Below are 17,133 nucleotides of genomic sequence, written 5' to 3' on the forward strand. Positions count from 1 at the left end.
GAAAAAACTTACAGTGGATCCTTTTCAAAGACTTTATTTTACAGAGAAGGCAACTGAGGTTTAAAGAAAAACTGCGTTAGTTAAACACTAAATAATAAACCTTAAACCTCAGTGGAGCAACACATGGACAGTTCATTTCTCACTCACTCAGGAGTGTAGTATGGACTTTGGTGGTCTGAGGGTCAGTTTTCTGCTCAGTTATTCAGGGACCCACCACCTTCATCAAGTGGCTCTACGTTTGTCCTAAAAAGGAAAGGAGAGAGGAAGCTGCAAGCTACAATTATCAACTCGTTATCCTTCAGACATAAACTCTTCAGATCACCTCTGGTCACATTCTTTGGGATAGAACCATACCCAGATGCAAGCGGAGATGGAGAATGTTGTTCCTATCTTGGTCCTAGTGATGCCTCTACAGGCTGGAGGAGCTAATTAAAGTGTAGTCAACAGCTCGTTGTTTCTGCCACAATGAGTGATTAGCCTAAGACTGTGGATTAATTATGTGTGTGTGTCACATATACATATAATACACACAAACATATATATGTGTGTGTATATATACATTTTTTAGCATGAGTTGACACATGGGGCTTCTGCCGTACCAAAAGAGTACAAACTGCCTCTTTTTGCTTTTTCTTAATTGAAGTTGACTGCTACTATCTATTTCCCTTCATTTTGCTACCTCCCCCCCGCCTTTCAGTATTATATGAAAATTCTGAAAGAAATAATTTCAAAGTTTCCAGTGCTTTTAAAGGTAATAGAATACTCAGACCTTAACAATTTTCCTGTGTGAAACTTTTGCCAGACTAAAATAGTTAACTTATGAAAAGTAAATTTAGATTGATACAAAAGAGAAAATAAGCTGATTTTTTTTTTTTTTTTTTACACAAATACCCTGAGCCAGGGTGGAAAATAAATGGAAAACTGGAGGAATTTAGATCCTTTTGTTGTAAATTTAAATATTTTTAATTGTAAAAATAATACAGGCTCATTGCAGAAACTCCAAAATTGAAAGGATTTAAAGAAAAAAGGAAAAATAACTCAAAATCCCATTTCTGATAAATCATCTCTGTAACATTTTTGAGGGTATCTTTTGAAACTTTTTTGTGATGGGGTGCATATAAATACAATGCAAGTATAAAATACCTTTAATTATTATATCAAACTACAAAACAGTTCTATAACATTTTTATTTAGTAATATAAGTATGATTACTCATCACCTAATAAAAATCTGCAGCATCATTTTTAATGGTTGAACAGCATTCTGTTATTTATTTAACCAGTCCCTACTGTTCAACATTTAGATTATTCCTGTTTTGCTTTGCTAAACAATGAGACAAGCATCCTTGTTCATATGTCTTTGAGCATTTGTTTATTTCCTTAGAATGGACTTCTAGAACTTGAATGGCTGGTTGTCAGTTCTGGTACATACTGACATATTGTCTTCCAGAAAGGTTACCGTGCTTTTTATTTCTACCAAGAATTTAACATCCAGTGTGGTTTCTTACACACACTCATCAGTACCAGTATTATCAATAACAATACCAGTATTACCAAGTTTTTTAAAACTTTGTCATTCTAGTCAGTAAAATATGGCACCTGAATTATTTTATTTGTATTTCTTTGATTAATAATAGCAAGGTTGAACATATTTTCATATCTTTATTGGCTGTTAATACTTTTTAGTTTGTGACTTTATGACATCCATTTTTCATCGATGTATAACAACCTTTTATATATCAATGTGTTTATTTTGTTTGTTGTAAATGCAATTTTTTTCTCTTCATTTATTAATTTTTATTTTGTGTGTGTTGAACTTCTTTAATACTGTCAAGTCTATTCAAAAACCCTTTAATGAACACAACAAATGTGGAAAATCAGTCATTCTCCTGCATTTTGTAATCAATTTATTTCCTTTTGGGCAGTACAGAAATGTAAGTTCTTATTTCATCTTATGGTTGGAAAGAATCTCTTCCCTCGGAAAGGGATTATAGTCTCCATGATGCAGTAATGGGAGATTTTATAGGGTGGGCAGGGTCTACAGAAGAAAAAACCCTAAATCACACTCCATTGGTGGTTGCCTTATTTATAAAAATGGCATTTGAGGTTGTGTGACTGCCATCAGGTAAGCAAAATTAATTTTTAGCATGAAGTACTCCTATCAGCAAGAACAGCCTAGGATAGGCTAGCAGTAAGAAGTGAGGGGTTATGGGATTGGGGCATAGCCTCTGTTTCCTCCAATGCAGCTGGAAATTTAAACTCTGGGGCTCCTGCTTGATCCAATCAGCCCAGGTAGTATGTGTTGCCAGGTAGGGTGAATAGACTCAGAAGTACAAGAGCTCATCCTTGGTCCCCTCTGGAAATGAGCAGAGAATACTGTGTCAAGCAGAGGTGATCAGTCCATGGTCTGGAGACTTGGATCTTCTCACATAGTCCTTAAAGTCAGGGTGAGACAAAATGCCAATACAAATTATATTGATGACAGTATCAATGAGGTGGTGACATTGAGTCCTTTGACCCAACGTGTGTCTGCAGTGTGCCATCCATTAGTAAAGGGGCAAAGCCATTTGACAGATCTATCTGATACAGTGAATGAATCTGACACGCATATTTTGAAAAACTGAAACTGTATCCATTTGTCAAGAACAGTGGCTACTTGTTCTGCTTTATTCCCCCTGGTAGAACTAGGTAACATTGCAGGCAGTAAGACGTTCCGGCATTTCACCCTGGAGTAGCCCCAAAACTGAAGAAGCTGTCTTATCAGTAGTTAGCTCCTTGTCACCAAGAATGTTAAAGTAGATTTGTATGATTAGCAAATTAAAGAGACTGTAGTGCCTACCACTACTGTATTCACTAAGGCACCCAAGTTATTCTAAAGAAATCCTAATAATACATTAGGACCGTTTTGAATATTTTTATTTGATTAGCCGTAATCTTCTAGTTATAACATCCATCACCATTTTGACCACTGAAACTTGGCCTTCTTTCTTACAGCCTAGCCCTGTGGTCTTGGGCTAATCACTAACCTGCTTAGATACAATTTTCTTCTCTATGAAATAGAAACAATATTATATGCTTTGAAGGACTGCAGGAAGATGAGCTGTGATGTTTATCAAGTGCCTAGTAAGTAGCCTGGCCCATAATAAATACTTGGCTAATTGTAGATGTTAGTTTCATTTTTAGTTTTATTTCCAAACATTGCTCTTTACTTTTGGAACTCTAAAATTTGTTTTGAGAGTGGAGGACTTGTTGTTTGGATTCCTCCAACACTCTCTGTATATTCTGTACTTCTATCCCTACATCATTTATATTAATGGAATAAATGATCTTTGGTCTGGTGATTCCAAGGTGACGAGGAGCTAAGTGGAGGTTCAGTATACACCTGGAAGTATGGATTTTCATGCCCAGTGCAAATGTGGGAAAGGCATTATTCCCACATTATAAAGGGGGTAAAGACCTCCAACTTGAGGAGACTCTGGGTTGAGAGATGAGAGATTTACAGGTACTGTGTTTATCCTGCAGGGTACCACAGGGGCTTTTATGTTCTGTAGCAAGAATTTGCACCTTATACCCTTGTAGTTAGATGTAAAGCATACCACATAACTAATATCTAGTAAGCATTAGAGTTAGAATAAATACCACTTATTTAACGTTTCCTTTGTGTTAAGCATTTTACAGTTACAACATATGGATGGATACTATATTGTAATGGTTAGGAGTGTAGTTTTTTGAGCTGGATAATCCTGGATTGGAGTCTCATCTTTATTACCTCTTTTTTTTCTGTTTTATTGAGGTATAATTGACAAAATTGTAAGATAGTCAAAGAGTATATCATGATGATTTGATATACATATCTGTTGTAAAAGGATCCTTCCCATCACGTTAATTAATACATCTAACAGCTCATGACACCTTTTTCCTTTTTTTCTTTTTTTGGTGAGAACACTTAAGTTCTATTCTCTCAGAAAATGTTAGTTATACAATACAGTATTATTGACTGTAGTAACTATGTTATACAGTAGATCCTCAGACCTTATTCATCCTGCAGCTGAAAGTTTGTACCCTTTTACCAGTCTTCCCCCCTTTTCCCCACCCACACCCCAGCCCCTGGCAACCAGTTTTCTACTCTGTTTCTATGAGTGTGGCTTTTTTTCTTTTTAGATTCCATATATAAATGATATCATTTGTATTTATCCTGTCTGGCTTATTTCATCAGCATAATGCACTCCTGTTTCCTCTATATTGTCACAAATGAAAGGATCTCCTTCATTTTTTTTAAGGCTGAATAATATTCCATTACTTCTTAAATGAGTGACTTTTGGTACATTGTTTACATTTTCTAAGCCTCAGGGTTTCTTTTCTTCTGTAAAAAAAAATATATATATATATATGTATATATACTAACAGGTTATTTTCTGATATGTGGAATGTTTGTTGAATCAACAAATAATGTGACACTTAGCACTGTATTAACATTTATTAATACTCTCCCTGTTAATTTCTACAATAAATTGTATAATAAGTAACAATAATAATAGTACTACTAGTAGTTTTAGAAAATGCATAGGATGTGCCAGGCATCATATACTGTACTACCCTCCTTCATGTGTACCACAGGTTACATGTGGATATCATCTTCCACGTTGTTTCCTTTAAAGAAAATTGAAGCTCAGCAAGATTGAGTAGCTTGCTCCAGATGTGAACTCAGGTCTGAATCACTCCACATATAGGTTCTTAATGACTCCATGTCTTTAATTCCACATCTGCATTTGTTTGTTGTTGTTGTTTTTAACTTTCCAAGCATCTGATCTGAAATTCCTTTCTCTTTGGGGAATTTTCCACTTTGTGGGTCTTGGTGAGAAACAGAGCCTTCCTCTTGTTATACAAGCTGAACATGTCAGATACACTGTTTACTCACATGCTCAGTCTCCCTTACAGATGGAAAACAGTCGGGCGACCTCAGGTTGGCCAACTGCACCCCTCTCTTGGATTTTGAATTACAAATAAATGATGTAAAGAAGCAAGGCCAGCAGTGCTGGGTCAACCTCCTGTTTCCTGTTCCTGCTTGGTAGCAAGGCCAGCTAGGACTTATAACATCACTTTGGCCTGATCCTATAATTGCAATAGCATAGCCTTGGCTTTCGGTTGTTTAGTCTGCTTCTAGTTACTGAGACCTAACCATAAACTTCCAAAAGTTTCCTTTTCTGCTCAAATTAGCCGTATCTGGTTCCTGATGATTACAAATAAGACCTTTCCTGATACACAATGGTGACCTACTTATCCAGGCAGATGTAACATCGTCCTGGCAGGGACAGAGGGCAGGCAAGTTCCTTGAACAGCTGAACAAGAAGAAAAAGACCTAAGAAGGAAGAATTGAAGCCAGTTCTGCTTGTGTTATAATTCTACCCGCAGATGCCTCTGTTTCACAGACCACATGCTAAGGACCACGTCCCTTCCCCTGTAACAGACGAGCAAAGTAGACCCAGGCCTTCCAACCCAGAGACCAGCTGAGCTGTACCGTGGACAATCTAGGATGTGAAAGACTTCACTCAATGTCTTTGTCACTTGACACATTGTTCCTCTCTTTGGGAAGTAGCTTCTTTGTGTGACAAGAATATGCTAAACCAACACTTAAGTGGACAGAAGTGAAAGATGCCAAAATTAGCTACAGAAAAAAAGGCGTAACGACTTGTATTTTCTGTTATTTGAAGGTGTTAAGACCCCACATAGAATATGAGTCCTTTAAAGGAGAGTTGTGAATGGCCCAGGGAATGTTGAATTTCCATGTGGCAATATGTTCTTGATCAGTCATGATGATGATGATGGTAGCATCAGTAGCATTTATCAGTGTTTCCTGGGTGAGAGGCACTTTATCCTAATGACCTTTTATCCCCATGATGACCCTGTGAAGTAGGAAATACTGTTTCAGCATCTTCAGCGTTTTTCTTTTTCTTTTTTTTTTCATCAGGAATTTACCCTAGATCACAGTTGGGTGGTAGAACGACCAGAACTGGACACTAGCCTTTCCTGAATTCCCAGAGTGTGATCTTAGCAGTTGTATTGCCTGATGCAGAGCCATGTAAATGTTGCCAAAGCAATGAAACGTGTACCTATTTCTAACAGATTCTAACTCAGAAGCTCTGGGGTTAAGTGCAGAGCAGTTGAGTGTGATTGTCTTTACAGACAGTAGATAACTTAAGAGAAGTTGTTTAAAAGTATATTTGCATATTGCACTACACTGTCATATCTGTGATTGGTTAGCTATTGAGTAACTAACACAAATCCCAATCCCATCTCTAATCTCATTCATCTCTTGTATGATATTTGACCTAATTGAGGCAGTTTTTTTTTGTTCTTTCCCACAAACACACATCGAACATCCAAAACATGCTTACCATTTGTGAGCATATTCTCTTAGTTATTTAGGAGTTGAGTAAGAGTGAGAGAGAAGGGCTTCCCTGGTGGCGCAGTGGTTGAGTGTTCTGCCTGCCGATGCAGGGGACGCGGGTTCGTGCCCCGGTCCGGGAAGATCCCACATGCCACGGAGCGGCTGGGCCCGTGAGCCATGGCCACTGAGCTTGCGCGTCCGGAGCCTGTGCTCCGCAACGGGAGAGGCCACAACAGTGAGAGGCCCGCGGACCGCAAAAAAAAAAAAAAAAAAAAGAGTGAGAGAGAAAAAGACACATAAATATGAAATACGGTCATCATTTTTTCAATATCCTTTATGTTGTTAATCCCTCTTAGCATTTACTGCCATCCACTCATTTGTATTATTTGGGGTATAGCAGTTTATTCACACAGCATTTTTACATATGGCTTATCATTTGTATTCTATTTTAATAACACTAATAATTATAGACTATTGACAAACTCATCAGACCCTACATATTCATTTCAAAATCATGAAAATAAGGTGGAAAATGAGGTGTAAAGTGGAAAATCTATGTGTATGTTTTCATTGGTGGAATGAGGAGCTACCTGAATACCACTCCTTTAGCTTTTCCTTCAAATGGTGCACTTTTTCCTCCATGCATAGGAGTCCCTTCCATTAGGTAAACAGTAGTCTTGAGGGCAAACCTCAGAAGTAGAAACAGGAGAACTTTTCAGTTATGGTAAAATCAAACATATTTTTCTTCAGTAGTGAAAAAAAAAATTCTTCATGAGAAGTTCAACCACCGTGAGTTCCATGGTGAAAAACTTTCCACTTATAGATGCAACTTCCCCCAGAATTCTGAGAAATGTCGGTAGTAGAGAGGGGTGTTGCATACACCTGTTTCATTTCCCTCTGAATTTTCCTTCTCCTTTCTCTATTGACATTAAAATCTATAGTGAAAGCACATAGTAAGCAGTCTAGGACAATTGATACGACATTTGATCTAAATCTCCAAAGTCTATTTTAGATGGGGATGCTATGAGAGTCACAGGAGGGGAAAAAATCTAGAATTATTCTTATGTGATCAAATGTACTAAAATAACAAAAGCAAATCTTATTTCTAGCTAATAAAATCACATTCCTTATATGATGTCATATTATGGCAGAAAAGAAATATATGCGTCTATTTTCTTCTATATTAAAAGTGCTAAGGAGTGGGGACCAATGAACTAAATCAATTGTTCTGGGTTCAAGTTGTAGTTTTTAGTAGCCATCCTTCTTAGCAAGTTTTCAGAAGCAAATGTAGTTCGTTTACTATCACCACTAAATGTGCAATTGTGTAGATTTGTGGAAAAAAGTATTATCAAATAGATATACTTTAAAATGATTTGTGTAAATTTATCTATTCATATTATTATTCTCCCCAAGTAAATCAAAATCTACTATATACTGTGTTTTTCTTCTATAGCTTAAAAGGGGAATGTATGTGGAAACTTATTCAAATATTTATTAGGTGTCTACTAAGTGCCAGGCACTCTACTAGGCAGTAGAGATGTTGTATTAGAGGTGGAAAATGTCCTTGACCTCCAGAACTGATACTCTTGTAAGAGAAATACTGGGTCAAACTAAGTCAACAGTTTCTTTGCTACAGAGCTTTTTACGAGTCTTGTGAATTATGAGTCTCTGATAAGGAGATGTAGTGGACAACAGATCCCAAATTTATTTGAAATCTTTTCCTTCATGGACTGTCTCATAGGATTTATGATCCACTGAACACACCTTGAGAGACACTAGTATTCTGCAGTGGTTAGTTAATTGTTTTCTATTAAACAACTATATACTGAATCCATGATATTATTATCTGGATTTTTTGGAGGATACAATGAAGTACATGGCCACTGTGATGATAAGGGGGTCCAGTTTAGTTAAGAAGAGAAACCACAGCAGTTATAACTTAATGTAACAAAGAAATACACACACATATACATATATATATATATATGTAAATTACTATTTATATAGTATACAATGTCTTCTGAAGAAGATAGAGTTGTTTGTAACTTGGGATCTCACAGGAGGTTTCACAGAGAAGGTAGACCCTGAGCTGGGCAGAATTTCAGTAAGTTAATTTGGTTCTGACCGTACGATAAAATCAGGTATTTGCACTGGTCAATCTGACCTTGATGGAACAGCATTCCATGTGCAGGGAATAGTGTGATCAAACATGCAGTGGTGGAGATTGCCAGATTGTAATATTCCAGTACCTGGAAAGTGTTGGAACATCTGCTTTCTCCACGGTCTAGAAAAGTGAATCTCGAGTGAAATGCAAGTATAATGGAGGCCAGTGCTCTTTGCTTTGTACGCTGCTTTGATTCTACAACATGCAACAATGTAGTGATCTGTTTCAGATTGTCATTATTCGAGAGGGTTCTTAGTAACAGGAGTGGAAAAGGAAGACCTCTCTTCTTGTGTTTCTGCCCTATGCTCTTAAACCAGAAAAGGTACCAACATCACTGACCTGACCTTGTCTCAGGTTATCTATCAGGATCTACTAGAATCATTCTAGTGAAAGGTAACTAGACGTCCAAAGGACTTGAAAGATACACTATAACCTTTGTATACTTTATATACCTGGTGAAACAAAAATGTCACCTGAGTGGTCCCCTTCCCTAGAAATACCAGTATGTTTTTCCAGTGCATGGCAGAACTTTGCAGGTAAAACTGGGATAAAGGTGAAGAACAGGCTTACAATTCTAGTCCTTGAACAGCACCTAACACACAACAGGTTTTCAATAATCTTAGCAACAGTATTCACAAATAATGACCATCAGCGTAACTGCTCTTTTGTGCCAAAATACATTACCATATTACTTTTTTTTCCTTCAGCTTTACAACTTGGGTTCTATTATTGTTTCCATTTTACAGATTAGGAAAGTGAGGCTCAGAGATGCTAAGTCACTTGGGCAAGGTCACAGAGCTTGTAAGAGATAAACCTGCACCCTTACTGTTGGATCCTACAAAGCAGACCATAATTTAAGTCCTTCAAAATATACCTCAGAACATTTGAGTAAATTAATGAATAAATCCTCCTAGTCAGACTGACCAGATCATTATATTAGGTTCAGCTATAAGTGGAGGAAAGTCATAATCATAGTTGGAGAGTTAATACAGTAATTTACTTGCTTTGAATTTTCTAAATGATGTTTAGCTGGTAGTTTCATGATGATAACCATCGAATAAAAACAGGCATATTTTGGTGTTTGGAATAAGATCTCATATTGAGTAAAATACATATTGATTCCTAGACCTATATGATGTGAGTAACAGATGACATTGAGATGTCATCTAGAAGTACTCCTGTGCAGTTCATCATGTCAACCCCAGCTAATAATTTTAGAATGTTCAGAGTGAATAATATATGCAGCGGTAAAGCATATTTCTAATCAATGCAAATAATATTTTTCCTATGCGAAACCCAGAGTTAAGTTATAACACGCATCATAAGATTAATGGGCCATTTTTTCTTCATCACTTTGCTAAATGACTTAGTCTGGAAACCATTCAGAAGGTTGCGAATTGGAGCTGAGCAGTAGCAGTGAGACTGTGCCTCTGATGATGAAACTATTTCCACCCCGACCCCTACCGCTCCCTTCTTGGGAAAGAAGGCAACATTTCTCCTAGAAAAAGTCACAGGTTCATAAGCTGGCTTGTATAATACGTTTGGAGGAATAGTGTGTCTTTTAAGCAGAGCCTATCTCGGCATATAAAATAATTTTTACCTACCATTTAATGAAATTAACACTCACTTTGAGGCTAGCTCTTTTGCCATTTGACTCCTGGATCACGTCTATGGATATATTTTTTTCTTGAGACGAAGTGTGAACCCAATATAGTATCCATCATTCAGTCTGTCTAGCTGATGTACATCATCTGAAGCACAAGCTCCCTGAGGCCAGGCACTTTATCTGCTCTATCAGTGTAGCCCTGATGCCTAGTGTCTAGCTTTTGGAGATTCTTAATAAACATTTGTACTGAATAAGGTATGTATATGGTGAGCAAAAGTTGGCTTCCCATTTTACAGTCAAGAGTATCCCACTCATGTTCTGTGAACACTGGATAGCAGAATCTTACTATGTTATTTTTCTGTTCCCTTTGCAAGTTTCCTGAAAGGGCATTCCTGTCCTTAGAATGTCCATCTCCTCCCATCTTCCTGGAGAATAACTCTTCTTTCTTAAACACTTAGCCCCATTATTGACTCTTTAAGATTGAACTTATTACCTCCTTACAAACAGGAAAATGCATTGCTTTTTTTTTCGACATTTATCACCAGAAAATTATTCTAACACCTGAAATTCTGGACCTAAAATGCCTGGACTAGTGGTTCTCAAAGTCTGGTACCCAGACCAGCACATCAGCTGCACGTAGGAATTTTTAGAAGTGAAAGTCTTGGGCCCTGCTCCAGACCTACAGACTCGGACACTCTGGGGGTGGGGCCCACTACCTGTTTCAGCAAGCTCTCTTGGTGACGCTGATGCATACTCAAGTTTGAGACCCACTGCTTAGACCTAGAACTTAAGGTTTAGGCTTTGGACAGATCTGAGTCCTAAACACTACTGAGACACTGGAGTGACCATGAGCAAGTTACTTCTGGGAACCTCTTAGCATCTGTGTGCCTTGCTTAGCTAATAGTGATTTAAATTAATTAGAATAATGCACACGGTGTACTCAAGAGAGTAACCAAAGCATGCTTTATGTTCCATAAATTCTAGCTGTTTACCATTATCACCAATCAGAGCTTACTGACACATCCTGAAGACATTCTTCTAATAAGTGTAATAATGTGGTTTGTAAAATTAACAGCTTAGAAGAGCATATTATGAAGTTCATCAGACAGGGTCTCAGCAGGAAATCAGGGGTACATCAATAAGGATAAATTGAGCCCAATGTAGAGAATCAAGAGATAGTGTAGTGCCCTGGGTTCAGTAAAAGTGTGGCTACTTTATAGGAGATGAAAGAGAAAGGAAGGCTTGCTGGAGAGAGAGTCCTCCCCAAAGATGCTGTGACGCCCCACAGAGAAGCACTGTATGTTAGTTGGGGGATGCAGCCAACTCCCAACAATTTGGCAAGAATTAATACCCTAACTTCACTCCCCTCCTTCGTTCCCTACAATCTTCTATTGGTACTCTTCATTGGTGAGCCAAACGGAAGCCAGAGCAAGGACACTTACTAAGACAGGCCGTGCAAGCCATCCATATAGAGTTGGGTGGAGAAAGGATGTGGAAGGGCAAATAGGACGTATTTCCCGCAGGTGGTGAGCGAGCTGTAAAATCACTCGCCCTTCTAACATCATTGCCATTGCAGGAGCACGGAGGAGCAAGTGGTTAGTTCTGACTTGGCAGATCCAGGAGACTGCAGGACAGAACTGGTATATGAGTTGGGCTTTAAAGGTAGATTTGAATTTTAATGGAGAGTATGGAGTAAGGAATGGTGAAGAACCAAGGGAAAGGGAGATTCATTGCAAATGGAGAAAAGAAAAGTGGCATAAAGACAAGAAAAGTCAAGACTTACGGAAGAGATAGCAAATACTCTGCGTGTGACTGGAGCAGAGAATGGGTAGACGAAGGCTGGAAGTTAAGATGAAGTCATCCTTGAATAACATTAAAGTTTCCTCCTTTAACCTCAATTTCCACCTTCTACTCCCTTCACTAACATTGGAAAATTAAAAGTGAATTTGACTGGGTTGGTGGCAATGGTAGTATGAAGCAAAGAGAGGAGAATAAGAGTAAAAAATTTAGTAGTACCTTGGTGAAGCTGGGTAAATGATGGGTGGCGGTGTCACGTCAAAGCATGGGCAAGTGATTGTGACAAATATAGGCTTATTTCTTGACTATATGACTTCAGTTAAGGTACTTAAGCCCTCTAGGCTGCAGTCTCCCAACCTGTAAAATGGGGATAAAACCTCGCTTCCTCCAAGGTTTCTGTGAGGATCTAATGAGAAATGGAAGTAAGAGTTGAGTCCAGTAATCAGTTTTTAATACATATAAACTAATGTGAGGATGAGGGTAAGAATACTTGCTATCATTTATTGAATACTTATTATGTGTCCAATATTGTGCTAGTCTATTTACATATCTTTTCTCACTTAGCTTTCTTTTCTCTTATCTGCCTTTCTATAGGCAAGAGATAACTGATGGCTCAGTTATGAGGAAACGCAGTTGTGAGGAAAATGTCAGAGGGAAAATGTACCAGAAAGTTAATTCCTAATGGATCTGTCAGCCTTAAACAGAGCATGTCTGTGCTAAAATGTGTAAAATATCTGTGCTAAAACTACTCAATTGGACAAGTTTTGATAAAGTATTAACTTAATGAATAGGCATAAACAGCTTGGAGCTTTTTGGAGGGTATGTGGTAATATTAGTATTGGTGTGATGACTTTTCAAAGTTCTGTGGCGTATAGAAGTCAAAAAGAAGACCCGGAAAGGGGGAAAACTCTCTCTGAAAGTTATTGGGGAAGTCTGGCTAGTAAGACTCCAAAAGGGAGAATCAGTAAGAGGCCAGGTTATTCATAGGCCTTCTAAGAATGTGTCCATGAGAAATATTTACAATGATTGGATGCCGGAATAAAGGAGAACACTGGCTCCATAAATGGTAACTTATTTTATACAAACAGGCTAATGATAAAAATAATGAAAATCTGATGGATTTTTGAGAGTTTCATTGACCAAACTGAGACAAAAGTACATAACAGCTAGATGCTCATAGTTTTAATCAGTTCACTTTGGAGTCAAGCAAAGATAGCACCTGAAATGGTAAGGGACGTTTATGCAAGGTCACAGAGATTTTTGGTGGTGCATTTGGGATATAAACCCATTTCTGTAAGAATTCTTTCAGAAGTCAAATGTTTGCTTGTCAAAAATAGCATGAACTTACTTCCAGGAAAAGTTCCTAAGAAAAAATAATTTGAGTAATGAAGAACACTGATGTAACAGTTAATTTAAGAACCCAGAAATGGAGGTAAAGAGTAAAGCAATTATGGGTTAAGAGTCTGCATAGGCAGAAGGAGCGGAGCGGCTGCTGCTCAATGGCGGAAAAGCCGCCGGTGTTCTGACCGCTTCGTCCCCCTAGCAGTTGCGGGGGAGTTTCCTGCCGGCGCGGCTGGAGTCTCTGTTTCTCAGGGTTCGGTGGCTGGAAGATGCTCCAGAGAGACGAGGCTGCGGCGGAGGAGGTGGCGGCGGCCGAATCGGCAACGGCGCTAGGGTGGAGAGAAGGCGGCAGCGGCGGCGGCGTGCGGGGCCCAACGGTGTAAACAGCCCCGGAGGCGGCGGAGGCGGTGGCCAAGACCCCGAGGGGAAAGCGGCGGCTGAGCCAGGGTCGCGCCTCCTTTGGAAGCCTGGGCTGAGTGCAGCAGAGGGGTTCTGCGGCGGGCGCGAGCGGACGCCCTAGACCTCGCCTCCCTCCCTCGCCCCAGGTAAGGCCGCTGGGCGCCCCGCCGCAGGGGGTACGGCTCGCGGGCACCTCCGAGGCCCCGGACCGTTTTCGGGGTGCCGCCGAGCTGCGGCCGGGACCTCTTCCCGCTTAATCCTCGCCTCTTTCCCTCGGCCGCGGAGCCCAGAGGAGCGGGACGCCGGGCCTGGCTCCTGGCTAGGCCCCTTCCCCAGCCGCCGCCTCCGCGCTCAGCCGAGGCTGGGAGAGGCTCGGGGCAGGGAATTTTAGTTTGCTCCAAAGCCTGGAAGTAAACTGCTTGTCCCTGTTCTCTGCGAGCATCTCTTTCACCTGAAAGCACTCGGGCTACTCCAGGCCGTAACTCGTCCCTTCCTGGTGCATGCCTGTTTGAAAACACTACCTTTTCCCATTTGTTTCCTCGTTAGCTTCTGCCTTCCTCTGCGCTCCATTTCACTTCTTCGTTCAATCTTCTTTCTCGCTCTTCTGTCTACGCGTCTCACCACCTCCTTCCTCCTTAGCGACTTTATTTAAATCGTTTCTCTTTTTCTTCTCAGGAGACTCCGGTCTTCTCTTCCCTGTCTTCCCCAGCAGTCCTTTTCGGATGTCATTCTTTTTAGTGAAGTTCTTAAATGAAACTGCTATCGTCAGTATCCCAAATCTACCAGAGGCCCATTAAGAATAGACTCACCAGCTTTAAGTGGCAGATCAGTTTCTGATTTCACCGAGCCTAACATCCTTTTTAAAAAATTGTATTATTAAATGTAGAGTGTGGAAATAGCCCTGAAGTTATTTTTAAAATGAAGGGCTCAATGAGTGTTGGAAATAGTTATTTCATTTTTTCAAGTTGCATGACCTCTAATGTCAGATTGAGCAGATCTAGAACATTTTTGCCCATCTTGTCTGGCAGAATGCTTCTTAAGCGTTTTGATAGCGGCTCACATTCATCACTATTCAAGTTGGCTTAAAAACAGTTTGAAAACTTTAGAAAAAAGACATTATGAGAACAACTAGGAAGCTGTTTTGATGAAGTCACTGTTAAATACCTTTTAAAATAGGCTTCACATGTTTTATGTATCAAAATAAGGTTGGCGGGAGTCTTGTAAAAAGGATTATTTAGGAATTTGAGTAGTCTTAAGAGTTACGTAGCTATTTTGGGAAAAACATTCTTTTTCTGTTAACAAGCGTTTACAACTCCTGTGATGTGAGAATTACCGAGGTTTACCGTGGGATTAACACAGGAACTCATTTTATTTGAGCTACTACATGGATGTAGAAGTGGTAAATTGCTCAGGTTAGCGTAAATCAGTATGTAGAAGAAAAAAAAAAAAAAAGAGTCTGCATAAATTCCCCTGGAAGGGGGATATGGTCAGAGATGGCAATTTGAAAACAGTGAATCACCAAAAGTAAAAGTAAATTACAAGCTGTTTTGGGGGGTCTTCAAGAGAGATTTTATAGATTGAACAACAACAGCAGCAAAGATAAAATATAACGCTGTCATGTAGACTGCAGCCTGAAAAGAAAGCATTGCAGAAAAGCCACATCATCCTGAATTTATATTTCCGTGCATTTGAACAGAGTGGAGAGCAGTAAAGTTGTTTTAAGAGCGAGTGATTTAAGTCAGCCAGCTTGTGAATAATACAAGATATTTTTGCATTTACATTAACTTATGTCCATAAATAACGAACTTTAACAATGAACAAAATCCATAATCCTGATAATGCTAAGAAAACTGGAAAGATACCTTTACCTTGAAAAGACAGGATAAAGAAGATAGCATAGAAATTTAGGGAGATTGCAGTTTTAGAAAAATTATATTAACATTTATTAGCTGCTACAGCTTTGAAATGTGATGATTTAAAGAAAGAAGTAGACTGTTGATTTCTAAAAGGTACATTATGTTGGCTGAAAGAGAAGAGAATCTTGTTGAGACCTAAAGTGTTCTTTTAAGGATATATTTCAATGTCATTTCAAAAAATAAACACATTTCCCATAACAAAACAGTGAGGTTAATGGAATAATGCAGGTGAAAGCTTTTTGGCCCAAAGGAGTTCCATCCTTTGGAACAAAGCTTTATCGTTGAACACACCATGACCCGGGCCTGTGAGTGCCAGCACAGTGGCTGTTTTTACAAGATCTGGTACAATATTCACAGTAGTTCTGGCCTTAGCACTAGGCAAGGACCATTCTTTTTGTATCTTCCTGATTGCTTCCTCTACAGAAATGGGATAATCCCTCCTCTTCTAAACTGGAAAGTAGTTTCTTCCCTCAATAAAACTAGTTTCTTCTCCAGGTTGAGCTTTTCCAACTCTTAGAGGTCTAAAATGAATGATATGAAACATACTATATTTGCATCTATTTTTATTTAAGAGTTAGCTAAGGAGATTTATCTAATTAAATAGGAATTTCCTAACAGATGCCAAAATAAACAATCAACAAGTCTTCTTTAGAGATCATATATATTATATAACAAGATCCACCTAAGAGTTAAAATATAAGTAGGTATACAATTTAACTATTTGAAGATATTTTTTCTTCTTACCACTGAAGCAATAAGCAGGTGGTAGTACAGTTTGGGGAAAACAATATTTCTGGCTTTTGTTTTATTTTAATTTGTGATATTCATGAGATCTTTTGTGAATCTTTTGGGTATATAGTAAAATTAATGGGTTTTTAACTTTGTATTGACTCGTATTTTTGTAGGTTTAAAATTTTTCTTCTGGCTTTAACTTATACTATCTCCTTTTACTTTTTCAATTAGAAATAATGTATTTTTCTCAGGATTGCAATCTCAGTGCAGTCCTCTACTTTTCTATTTGTTGGACGTTCTCTTAGACGTCTACATTTTTGTCTAGTTAGTACATTTCTAGTTTTTTATACAATTGATAAGAACTCTTTCATCTTATGAATTCTTTATATTTTCTCTTTGGAGACAAGACTTATAGGGATTTCCTTGGGCTTAAACTAGAAAGAAAAACGAATTTGCATATGAAATGTTGAAGGCTTTGTTACAAAGTGGGTTAACATTATATGTATGTTTGAAATAAACTACTTCAACCAGAGCACCTAGCTGTTAACCTCCAGATTAATATCTATCATAAAATATGTGCATGCTTCCAACACATGGCATTGCCTCCTATTACTGCATGTCCAGGAGAAATTGGTTTGTCTTGTAGCAAAAGGCATTAGCTCTTTGCACATTTTTTTTTTTTTTTTAATGACAGCTATCCAAAAATCAAGCTGAACCCTTGTATATGAGGACAGAAAAGGACAATTTTTAGACAGGTCTAATATCCAGTTGTACCTTTCAGTCACTTAGAG

At 38.6% G+C, this 17,133-nt stretch overlaps 1 protein-coding gene across 1 annotated transcript in view; it reads left to right on the forward strand.

Moving 5' to 3' along the window:
* Positions 1-13,951, forward strand: part of LOC309824193 (uncharacterized protein) — a gene marked incomplete at its 3' end in the record, with an annotated part of 29,322 nt that extends 15,371 nt beyond the window's left edge. Inside the window, exons 4-5 of the mRNA XM_082656915.1 lie at positions 13,498-13,672; positions 13,841-13,951. Coding sequence (XP_082513041.1) covers positions 13,498-13,672; positions 13,841-13,951 — 286 coding nt within the window. The remainder of the gene's footprint in view (positions 1-13,497; positions 13,673-13,840) is intronic.
* Between the last annotated feature and the right edge of the window lie 3,182 nt (positions 13,952-17,133).

The sequence above is a fragment of the Grampus griseus genome (genome assembly GCF_964374135.1).
Source record: "Grampus griseus genome assembly, chromosome: 6".
Classification (NCBI taxonomy): domain Eukaryota; kingdom Metazoa; phylum Chordata; class Mammalia; order Artiodactyla; family Delphinidae; genus Grampus; species Grampus griseus.